The 12,263-nt window shown below is 36.6% G+C and overlaps 1 protein-coding gene across 2 annotated transcripts in view; it reads left to right on the top strand.

The window, feature by feature from the left end:
• Window positions 1-9,702, top strand: part of RCAN2 (regulator of calcineurin 2) — a 304,597-nt gene extending 294,895 nt beyond the window's left edge. For both annotated transcript variants that reach the window (XM_074237103.1, XM_074237104.1), the window contains one exon: window positions 9,452-9,702. In XM_074237103.1, coding sequence (XP_074093204.1) covers window positions 9,452-9,615 — 164 coding nt within the window. In that variant the 3' untranslated portion in view covers window positions 9,616-9,702. The remainder of the gene's footprint in view (window positions 1-9,451) is intronic.
• The last annotated feature ends 2,561 nt before the right edge of the window (window positions 9,703-12,263 follow it).

Genomic DNA, 12,263 nt, shown 5'->3' with positions numbered 1-12,263 from the left:
ATCACCACCATTATCATTACCATCTTCATCATCTTCTATACAGAGCTTTAAGGTTTGCAAAGCCTTGCCTTTGATATCTCTGCTATCGTTAAGAAAATGATTGATTCAAGTTAAGCAAATTATTCATTGAAACCCATTATGTGCAAGGAGCCAGTGTTACTTAGTGATTTAAAGGTCTATCTGAAAAAAATAAAGGTCTAGCTTAGAAACTTCTGCATCATCTTTTTATTCCATGTTTCTTTTCCTTACTTAACCTAGCCATTTGGTTACTTGGAATCCCTTCTTTTGCTGATAGAATTCCACGCTACTCTTCAGGACTTAACTCCTTGAAGCCTTCTTTGTTGACTCTGTCTATGCTGATTTTTATCTTGAGAAGAATACTGAATTTGAATTCAATGTCTCTGGGTTCACATTCTTGCTCCAACATTAACTAATTCTGTGACCCTAAACAACAAAACTCTTCCCAAAGTGAAAGACAAAATGAAAATTTCTACCCTCGAAGAGCTCCTATTTTGTGGTCATATTAAGCATTCAAATCTATACTACTGTCCATGATCTCTAAGACATTATTGTTGTTTATTAGAGCAGGGCATAATTAACCTAAAGAAATTATAATCCATAAAATAGAACAAAAGAATGAGATTGTTATCTGTGAGTTAAATCAATGAGTCTGTGAAGTCTGTTTCTAATGATCATGAAAAGGTAATTTTCCCAAAGAGATAAATTCTGACATATTGGACTGTGAGAGATGAATAAGGACATAGATGTTAATAATGAGTGCATCAGAAAACATTTATTTAATGCTTACTATATGCCAAGCCTTATGCTTGTCTTAAGGACACAAACAGAAAAAGAAACAATCCCTCTATCAAAAAGTTCACACTAATTAAAAGAGAAATTTCAGCTTCAGTGCAAATAGAAAGGACCCAAAGTTCTAAGGGTTCAGTGGAAGGTCCTGATGGAAAGGTCTGGAAGACTTTATGATGCAGTGGCAAGGCAGAAGATAAAGTCTAGTAATCTTGGTAGTCTGGAGGAAGAATTGCTGACTCCTATATAATTCAAAATATGTGTCTGGGTCTTAGAACCAACAAGAAGGAGGACCAGACTCCAATCCTTGTGATATCTCAAACCTCTCCAAAATTAAGAATTATATATCTATAAGAGATAAAGTGATTTCATAGTCTAGAAAAGTAATGCCAAACTCAAATTAAAACAGAAATCACTAAATTAGGCATAAAGATCCCTGAGTGCTATAGTGATTTAGAAAACCAGATATGTATTAACATTATCTATATTTTATTGCTCTTTGTTTTGTAAAATGTTTCCCACCACACCCACTGCCCATCACACTTCAGCAAACCTACCTTTAACTTGTCACCAAACCCAACTCTAACCTCTCCATCTCCTCCTATTGCCATGAAAATTAAAAGGCAAGAAATTTGTTCAAACTGTGACAACAGCATAATATTACTACATATTTCAGCAAAGCTCAACCAGAGAACTGAGGGTCAGAAGAAACAGAAATAGGACAAATGTGTTGTTGTGTGTCCCTCCATTAAACCTGAGGAGCCCAGTTCCAGCTAGGGACAGTTCTGTTTCTCCCAGAAGTCACTTGAGGCAGAAACTAAAGAGGTGAAAAACAAATTGTCCAGTATGAGACTAGGCTGAAAGAGCTTTGAGATCAAGCCCCAGGCAAATCATACCCAAGGAAAGAAAGAGATAAGATGCAAATTTAAGGGAAGGGGAAGAAAGATTGAAATTGCTAAAGAATTCAGAAGAAAGAATTTATCCAAGTTGTGTGAGCAGTCAAGAAGTCTAAACGAGTTCTGAGTTTCTGGGAATAAAGTTTGCTATTGTTGATGTTTGTCCTTTGTTCTTCAAGAGGACCATGACATCATGGAGGTGAAACCTGACACGCAAGTGAATTGGATTCAGGTGAGGGAAGGCTCAGTAAAGGCACCAGCCTCACTTTCTCCTCTAAAGCCATCTGATTCCAGTGGCCAGTTTAAGAATTTTCCCTAGATAATGTAGCAGTTGTCTGCTCTCAAGTCATCTGGGGAGGGTACAGGGTATCAGGGTCTGTGAGAAGATGCAAAAGGGGAAAAAATAAAAGTATAATATCTCACTCCATCAAGTATCTATTCCCCCATAGTAAATAATTAGAAGGTAGGGATGATGCCTATTGTAATGGTAGGACACATAGTGAGACTTAATATTGTCTAACTTCTTCACCCTACTTCCAACCCTTTAGATATAGTGAAGTCTTTTTTCTCCAAGAGGCACTTTCACACTGGGGTTAAAAAGAAAGTCACCTTTGGAATCATAGGACTTAGGCTTACCCTACCATTTAATACCTGTGTGATCTTAGATAAATCATTTCTCCTTCTGTAAAATGAGAGTTGAACTAAATGGCCACTGAGGTACTTTCCAACTCTACACCTGTGATCCTACAAATCCATTAGAATGATTTATTGTCTGTGTGATGGCACCCAAAATTTAAAATTCCTACCCTTACCACCCTTCAGGTCGGAACCCTGTTGATTTTGCCTTCCTGTGATTCATTGGACTGATAAAACAAATAAAACTGTCATTGTATAATAGATACAGTTAATTGAAGATAAAGATTATTTAGAAGCAGAAGATTATTACTAAAATAATGTCTTTTCATGATAGGTGGTAGCCAGCAACTGCTTTTCAGCAAGATGCAAGTTGTTGGTGCAACTACACACTTTACTGATGCTATGGAAAATACCAAATGTCTCTCCAATAGAGTTGGAAGCCTGCATTTGGTCTCAGGGAGCTTCCTTCCCCACCAGCTTTTTCCTAACCTATGGGGGGGAAAAGGGGGACCATCACTTTAAAAAACATTTCCAGCCCTGACCCACTCCCCCCTGTGGTGAACAAGACTCAAATTTAGAGACTGGGGACATGGGTTCAAATGCAAACTTCTGCTTATCACCTTGTGTAACTTTAGGCATGATATTTCCTCTCTTTGGGGGAATTACTCATTACTCTTCAGGTTATATAGAAAGAAATGTGGTGTTAAAACTGAAGAAGAAAAGACTCAGAGAAAGAACATTTAGAAGAGTTTTTAGATTTGATTGAGAAGGGCAGAACTCAAAGCAATGGAAGGAAATTGAGGGGGTAAGGCAAATTTAAATCCTATTGTAGGGAAAACTCTCTAAGAATTGAAATTATTCAAAAAAAGAACATATTATCTTAGGGGAAATGGGTTTTCTGTCATCAGAGGTCTCCAGGAAGAGGTTAGAAGATCACTTTTCTTGCTGTTGTTTGTTCTTCATTCTCAAAGTGGGCCAATGCCATCAGCAGGATGATGCCTTGACTTGTGAGCTGGATTTAAGTGAGCAGGGATGAACAAAGTCATCAGCCTCACTCTCTCCTCCAGAGTCATTGGAGTCCAGTGGCAAGACATAGATAAAGACAACTGGTGATGGCACTGGAGGCAGTAGGGGTCTTTAGCCTTTTCAAGCTAAGTCTGTCCTAGAAAAACACTCATTCAGTTATTAAAGGCTACTTAAACATTAAAGTAAGGGGCAGCTAGGTGGCCTAGGGGTGGCTAGGTGGCATAGGGGCTGCTAGGTGGCATAGTGGATAAAGCACCGGCCTTGGAGTCAGGAGTACCTGGGTTCAAATCTGGTCTCAGACACTTAATAATTACCTAGCCGTGTGGCCTTGGGCAAGCCACTTAACCCCATTTGCCATGCAAAAAAAAAACCCTAAAAAAAACCATTAAAGTAAAAGGCTTATCTTTATATAAAAAAAAATCTGGTAGGGGAAGACACTCAACACTCACTACTTTTCAGTATGTTGAATCCCTTTTGGTCATAGGTGAAGTAAATAGCCACTAAAGTCAGTCAGTCAATGAACATTTTTAAGGAGTGGCCATGATATTCCAGGAGCTGTCCTAAGTACTGGAGACAATTCTAAAATTCTGTAAATCTGGGCTCTGTAAACTAGGTTGAACAAAATGCTCTCTTAAGCCCTTTCTGGCTTTAAATCATGTCTTTTAAAATTACATTGAATCTAGGTGATAGAGATGAGAAATTTTTTTTCTCTTGGGGAAGGATTTGGGAAAAGAAAGATTTGAATACTCTGTTCTTTGCATCTGTGTCAACAATTACAAAACTTGATGTTATTCAGCCAAAATGAAATAATCTTTAATAATGGTGTCCTACATTTTTTAAGGAGAAAATTGTTTAGAGGAGTAGAAGACAGAAAGACAGAAAGGTATTTAAACTGGTGTGTTGTTCTTTAAGAGAAAAGCAGGTGAGATTTTTTCTGTCCTTATTGTATTGGAAATTCCCCTTCTCTATAAATGCAAGGACATAGTCAGTGGCAAGAAAAACTTACCACTGACAGTGACCAATTGGTTCCCACTGCTGGTTGGCAACATTGACGTCAGACCCATGGCTGAGAAATTAGCTGAAGTCTGAAGAGGAAATAGGCCAAAAAAGAAAAAGAAAAAAAATTAAATCCAGGAAGAGCAAAGTTATTTCTCTCTTTACTTTGTAGCCTCTCAGCAACTGTGATGCTTTGCTGCTTTTTGGTAGTAGGAAAATTTCCAAAAATAGAACAGTGAAATGTCAAAGTTAATGGGATCACAGCAATAAAATATCCCTAGTACCAAGAAATCCGACTTCATTAGCTTGATGTGAACATTGTTTTTGGCCCTGCGGCAGACAAACTGTGCTGCCATCACCTTTACTTTTCCCCATAGTATATTTCCCCTCATATATACTCTCATCCAATGAAGGAAAGCAAGACCATTGCCTATATTTAGAATTTTCCTCATCTATAGTGACTTTTTTTTTCTCTTCATAATAAATCCCACACCACTGACAGAGGCTTCACTCAATAGAACCTGGTTTGTCCTGCCCAAGGCAAACATTTTAATTTTTTAAAAAACACAGGATTTAAAGCTGGGAGAGAATTTAGATATAATCTCATTTGGTCCAAAATTCATATTTTTCAAAGGAGGAAACTGAGTCTTAGATTGCCAGGATTTGAATTCAGGGATTTTGACTCCAGATACATACATTCTTCCTTGCCTTGACTAAATGTGGATCGGATCTAGTCCACATTTATTTATTCTTTCACAAATACTTATTACTTGATTACTGCATTTCTCAGATTTACCTGCCCTTGAGCAAAAAACTTAAAATAAAAGAAATCAATCCCACAGACCATAAAAATATATATAAAACTGCATTATATCTAAAAGTTCTGAAGTCAGGTCCCAGTGGCTGCCACAGAGAAATTAAAGCCTACACATTTTTGTTGTTTCAATTGAAGATTATGTGCTGCAAATGATCAATAAATAAAAACTAAATACTTATCATTCTTAAATCTTTTTCATCTGTTTCTTTCCTACTATCCACAATGTAGTTATAAATAATTGTATTTTCAGTCTTGTGGCAAGATGAATGAGGAAATGGAGAATTAGGGCTGCAGTGATGGACTTGTTCTTCTTCCCCAGAACTGAGACTTAAGCAAAATTCAAAAATGTCCTAAGAGTAAATAACACCTTTTAATCATTCACAAATAATTTTTCTCTCCCATTTCTCTCCCCTTTAAAGTATTCTTTTATTCTAAATTGCTGAAGGAAGTATAGTAGTATTAGATTTCATTTAACTTGTTCTCTAATAATGGATGAGAATTAGAATCCAAAAAATTAATGGAAATCAATGATTTCTCACAACCTAACCCAGATTTCCCCTTCCTCATTCCTGTTTTAAAGCAAAAATATTAGGAGAAAGTAAGAGGAAGGGAAATGTGAGCAAATAATATATCCTTTAATATGTAAATATATGAAGGATCTGTAACACTGTCACTGTGGAAAACTAAGTCCTTCATAAAGACTTTTGCATTCATTCCAACCAAGACAGATTGCAACACATCTGTGATTTAATAGTTTGTAAAATCAAAGATTTATTGCTTTAGACTTCATATGTCATTTAGTATAACCTCTGTCTCACAGTACAGGAGACTGAGGACATGTCAAGTTAAGATTCTCGAGATCAAACTAGTAACAAAGCTGGAATTCAAAATAGAAAAGTTGCCTTAACTGTTTATTGGCTCAGATGCAAATCTTTTACATATTCTTTCACATGAAATATGATCAATCATTATTTAATGTCTTATTAGCCTGAATGCTTTCATGGAAAATAAGAGCCCTCTTTTTTTATTTTTTTTGTGGGGGGGAACCCATATAGAAGCCAAATGCTGATGTTTCCAAAGGAAATCCTTGCAGGATGATGGGAAGGGGGCAGAGGAAGATAGATTGTAGTATGAACCTCAAGGTATTAACCCAAAATTGTCCCTTTAAAATCTGAACCTGTGGTTCTGAGTCATAGGTTACATATGAGAATGCCAAGTTTCTTAAATTATATACTTATGTACCAGAATCTACCAGGGAAATTTTTGTTGATATTAATGATAGGGTTATGACTCCCAGCTAATATGTGGGTTTTAAAAGCAAACTCCTGAAGACAAAATCATTTCATTTACTGATGAACCTATTAGTGATCCTAATGGTGCTTATTTCAGGTTTGTGAATATATTTGAAGCATGAAGCATTTGAAGGCAAATGGAATCTCCAACGTCCCTTATATAAGGCAGGCAGCCACTTATTCTACTGACCTTTAGATTGACAATTGTAGTAGAAGTCAACTGTAGATTCCTTAATCCCTTTAAAGGAAGAATTCCCATAGAAATCCTAAATTAATCTACCTGGCAATTTGTATGGCTGAATAACAGTTGGATCTTGAGTAATTTGTAAAGTGTAAAAAGATATTTGAAATAAAAATATGGAATAAAAACAAACCAGTTGTTCCTCACTTCCACTGCATAGATAAACTAATGATGGAAGTATTGTAATAAAAACTCACAATATATGGTAGAAAATGTCATAAGGATGGCTAGGTGACACAGTAGACAGAGCACCAGCCCTGGAGTCAGGAGAACCTGAGTTCAAATCCAATCTCAGACACTTAATAATTACCTAGTTGTGTGACCTTGGGCAAGTCATTTAACTTTACTGCCTTGCAAAAAAAAAGAAAAGGAAAGAAAATGTCATAAATTTGGAGTCAGAAGATGGGGGTTCCAGTACTAATATTGCCATTTACTACTCATATAACTGTGGCAAGTGTGTATATATATTACAAAACATAACAAACTATTTAAATATGAAGGAATTTATGCATTATACATGTACATATAAAACCTCTCTTCTTACTTTCCCCAAGTGTAAAAGGAGTAACATTTTGTCTCTGCATTTTCACATCATATAGTAATCACTAAATAAATCAATATTATATTAGATTGATTTGCCTCTATCATAGAGTTATTATAAGGATAAATAAGTCAATAAATATTTATTAAGCAACAGCTCTTGCCAAGATAATCCTTATCCTCACAGAGCTTGCAATCTAATGGGGAGACAATAATGTCTATGAATAAAGAAGTTGTAGACAGGATAAATGGGAGATAATCGGCAGAGGAAATATGCTAGAATTATGGGGACTCAGGAGAGCCCTACTATAAAAAATCTTTATAGAAGGCTTAGATGGGACTTGAAAAGAAAAAAATAGTACAGTATAAAATTCAGTAAAATCATAAAATATTATTTAAATATATTAAAAAATTCAGAGACCTATAATATCTTCCATTTGAGTTCATTTCAAAGATATAAATCATATCCAATCCATGCCCTCTCATCCTCTGCAGGACAAGACAGGACATGGTCTGTGTTCTCCCATAAGTTAGTTTCCCATCATAATAGACATCTAGGAAGTGTAATAAATACAGTACCAAACCTAGAGTCAAGAAGATGTGGTCAAATTCAGCCTCAGACACTTACTAGCTGTGTGACCTTGAGCAAGTCATTCTGCTTCAGTTTTCTCACCTGTAAAATGGTAATAATGATGACATCCATCTCTCAAAATTGAGATGATAAAATGAAATATTTGTAAAATAGTTTCCAAATCTTAAAATGCTATGTGTTAACTATTATTGTATACACATAACACATTACTATATGAGTTTGTAAATACTTTTCTGCAGTATGATTAAGGGGCAAGAATGTAGAATTTTCTATAATCCCTACTGATTATTTATTTATTTGTTTGTTTGTTTATTTGTTTGTTTATTCCAACTGCAAACCTGGGCAAATCACTTCTCTCTAGGTTCAGTGTCTTTTCTCATTCATGAAATGAGAGAGTTAAACAAACCTATTATCTCCCCCCCCCCAGAATGTAGGATTCTTGAAGTTGGCATCTGTTTTTTGTCTTTGATTCTTCAACACCCAGCATGGTGTTTGGCCTAAAATAGCTTCTTAAAAATCGTTTATTAATTGATGAAAAGCTATTCTAGTATTGCAGCTAGATATAGTACCCGGACTGGAGTCAGGAAGACTCATCTTTTTAAGTTCGAATTTGGTTTTAGACATTTACTAACTGTAAGACCTGGGCAAATCTGTTTGCCTCAATTTCCTCAACTGTAAAGTGAGCTGGAAAAGGAAATAGCCAACCATTCCAGTATGTCTGCCAGTATCTCACGAAGAGTCAGACATGACTGAAAAACAACTGGACAACCACAGTCTAAGATCCTTTTTGGCTCTAAATCCTTTATCTTTTAATTTAACAAGTCTGCTCTGTTTTCATATAAGTAGGTATCCATGGCTTATAAATGAAGGCTCCAGAACTCCATATCTCATTCATCTTTCAGGAACCCAGTAGTTGCTAAATGAACCAACCTTAAAGCTTTCTAAATTGGTCTTCCTACCTCTAGTCTTTCTCCACTCCAGTCCAGTCTATACCCTGCTATCTAAGAAATTTTCCTTAAGCACAAATCTGACCATGTGATTTTCCAACTCAATCAATTCCAGTTTCCTTTCGCCTCTAAGATAAAAACTTCTATTTATCTTTTAAAGTAAGATAGTCTAGCCCCAACCTATCATTCCAGACCTGTTGGATGTCATTCCCCCTCTCCCATTTTGCCATGCCTCCAAGTTGACTTTTCTCCTGTTCTTTATACAACACTTTCCCTCTGATTTTTGCTTTTGCACTGCCCGTCCCCCTCACCTGGAATGCACTTCCTTCTTACCTTCCTTCATTGCAGCTAGATGGCTCAGTGAATAGAGGTCTGGACCTCTGGAGTTAGGAAGACCTGAGTTCAAATGTGTCCTCAGACATTTTCTGTGTGACTGGGAAAATCACTTTACTGGAGTGCCTCAGGTTCCCCATCTGCTGAACTGGAAAAGAAATTGATGGCTTTAAAAGAACAACAAGATATATGGCGTGAGAGTGAAAAACCAAGGATGGTTCAGAGGTTGTCAGTCCGGATGTCCTGGAGAACAACAGCACAGTCTCCATAACTAGTGGTCCAGAAAGGTTCAATTGTTCTAACCCCTTTCATTTATCTTGCTTTTCAGGGGAGAAGTATGAACTTCATGCAGGAACAGAGTCAACCCCAAGCGTTGTGGTACATGTATGCGACAGTGACATTGAGGAAGAAGAAGATCCAAAGAATTCTCCAAAGCCAAAAATCATTCAAACCCGGCGTCCTGGCCTGCCACCACCCCCAGTGTCTAACTGAGCTTTCCATCTATGCCTCAGACAATATAATCACTTCTCTTTCACATGCTTTCCTTTCTTGTTGGCTTATTTTTTATTAGGTCAGTTATGTTTAAAGGAATTGGTTGTCTTCAAATTCCTGGACATTTAGTTCTCTGGAACACTCCCCCCCTTCCTTATATTGAAATCTCTCAACATAAGGGCTAGGAAAAGGGGATCTGTTTTCTGAATCCTGTCATTCATTACTAACCCTACTACATCTTTTAGAAGGGTCTAAAATAAATAGCATTTTGTTCTTAAGGCACCATTACATCTCAGAGCTATGTGCTCAAAAGCCAACTTAAACCAGAGATGTCAATAATGAATGTCACCCTTTGGGGGGGGGTGTGCTTTGACTTTCTCAATCCCCACACTGAAGTGTATGCATTTTCTTTCCTTGCCACAATAATAGGACCATATGTAAACTTGAATTTTGATTGCATGAGATTCCATTCATTGTCTCTCACCCAGTCTCTGCACCCAACATCTACATGATATGCATGGTCACCAGCACTTGTTTTCATCATTTGAGGTAATGGTAACCTATTCATGGTAACCCATGAAATTCCCCATGTCTAGCAGAGAACTCTTTAGAGGGAACTTTGTTAAGATTGTCTACCTGGACAGGTCTTATTTTGTTTTCTGATATACTCATTGTTTGGAATAAAACATTTCCTTAACACTGTTAACATTTCTGGAGGGGAAACCAAGTCTAGCACCCAAAGATGTTTCTTGATGTATTTTGGATATTGCTTCCACACACTAGCTACCACATCCCACCTAGGAGGTATGTCCAGGGTGATAGAGACTGACTTTAGCAGAAGCTATTTGTTATTATGGCTATCTGGTGTCAGAACTATTTGTTATTGGTTTTTTTCCCCTTTTCCTTTTTTTTGTGTATAATTGTACAAATGTTTCAGCTGTGCTCTTGAAATCAGGAACTTTTTTTTCAATTTGGTGATTGTTCAACCTTCACCTGCCTGGAAACATAACTCATGCATTGCTATTAACGCATTCATAGAATATTACAGATGTTATGGTAATATTATGGTATCTTATGGATAATACTGAGTATTGAAGGTGCACAAAGATTACTTCAAAGGCATATAAGTAAGGATTGAGCATCTTTGTTATTGAAATCCAGTTTTAAAATGTTATCATATGGGAGCATCATTTGAAGGTGGATTAAGGAGAAACAGCAGTTGAGCAAACTAAAATGAGAAAGAGAAAAAAGATTATTGGAAAATTATCCTATTCCTTCAATGCCCACAAGCTGTACATATAAGACATTGTTTTAGTTTGTGATTTTCTATTTCTCTATCCCAAAGTGCATTACAGAATATACACCTATAGAACCATTACCTTCTCTGCTGTATGTTCCCGGCCTAGGTCATCTACTACTGTCCATTAATGAGTTAGATTAGATGTGTGATGCCAGTTTTATGATGGAGTGGGAAAAATCTTTTCATTGCCCAAGCCGCAGAACAAAGCAAAATAATACAGCCAAATGCCTGAAGGGATTTCATGGTTTTTGACTAGGGTGTATAGCTCAGTTTCATCAGAGACTGAAGTCACATAGAATGTTCATTCAGAAATTAGAAGTCCTTTTAACTGTGAACATAGCAATACAGTACTGTACTGCAGAGGGGAAACTGGGGGGAGGGGGGGTTGGGAGGGAGCATGTTAGAGTTTCTCTCTCTCTCTAACAATAGAAGAAGGGGATTATAAAATATGAGGTTCCGAAGGGGAAGTAAAAGATGGCTCCTAAAAGGAAATTATTTTTTAAAAAGGAGAAAGAAGTATGTGAACAAATGTTTTGACTTTCACTTGCTGCAGAGGTTGCTTTCACTTGAAATTTAAGAGATTTAATAGTGAAAGAATATTGCCCTCTAGTGGAATTCCTGTCCAATCCTTTCCATTAAAATAATAATACCAACCCTATTTCAGCAATCCACTCTAAACTGAAGTCCCTCAGTTTGATTTTATAGGCTACTTGTCAATAATCAACAAGCATTTATTAAAGCACTTACTATGTTTCAGCCACTGGGCTAGGTGTTGAGAAAAAAATTTTTTTAATGGAAATCAACTCTGTCCTAAAAAGAATTTGCATTCTGTTCTTTCTGATTACCCAAAATACAAGTTTCAAAGAAATTTGTATAAAGAAATTTGGAACTCCTGTTTTCCATTTAGCTCTCTAGTCCTGCCAGCATATCTAACACATTTCAGTCAAGTGCAATATAATGCAATACCTTTATAGAATTCAAGCTCCACATAGCCGATCTGATCTCACCAGGTAGTTATAGCAGATGACAAAGTTTTGCCCAGTCCCAGTGATAATTTATTCCCCAAGCCGAGTACATCTTTCACTGGGCAAGGTTTGTATTGAAAAAGAGAGCTTGGTTATCTAGGTGAATAAGAAACTCAGAAAGACACAATGGTACCTCCTAGCACTGTGAAAGTCAGAATTGCCTCAGCATTTTCATGGACATGCATTATGCAAACCTCTTTAGCACTATTTTTCAGTTTGAAGAGTGTAAAAAAAAGTGAGAGGTTCCCACTGAGTGAATCATTTGTGCACGTGTATAACTCAAGAGAGCTTAGACTTCAAATAAATCTGGTGAATGATTCTTT

Source organism: Macrotis lagotis, chromosome 5 (genome assembly GCF_037893015.1).
Source record: "Macrotis lagotis isolate mMagLag1 chromosome 5, bilby.v1.9.chrom.fasta, whole genome shotgun sequence".
Taxonomy (NCBI): Eukaryota; Metazoa; Chordata; class Mammalia; order Peramelemorphia; family Peramelidae; genus Macrotis; species Macrotis lagotis.
Note: the sequence above shows the minus strand (reverse complement) of the source record. Positions and strands in the feature narration are given on the sequence as shown.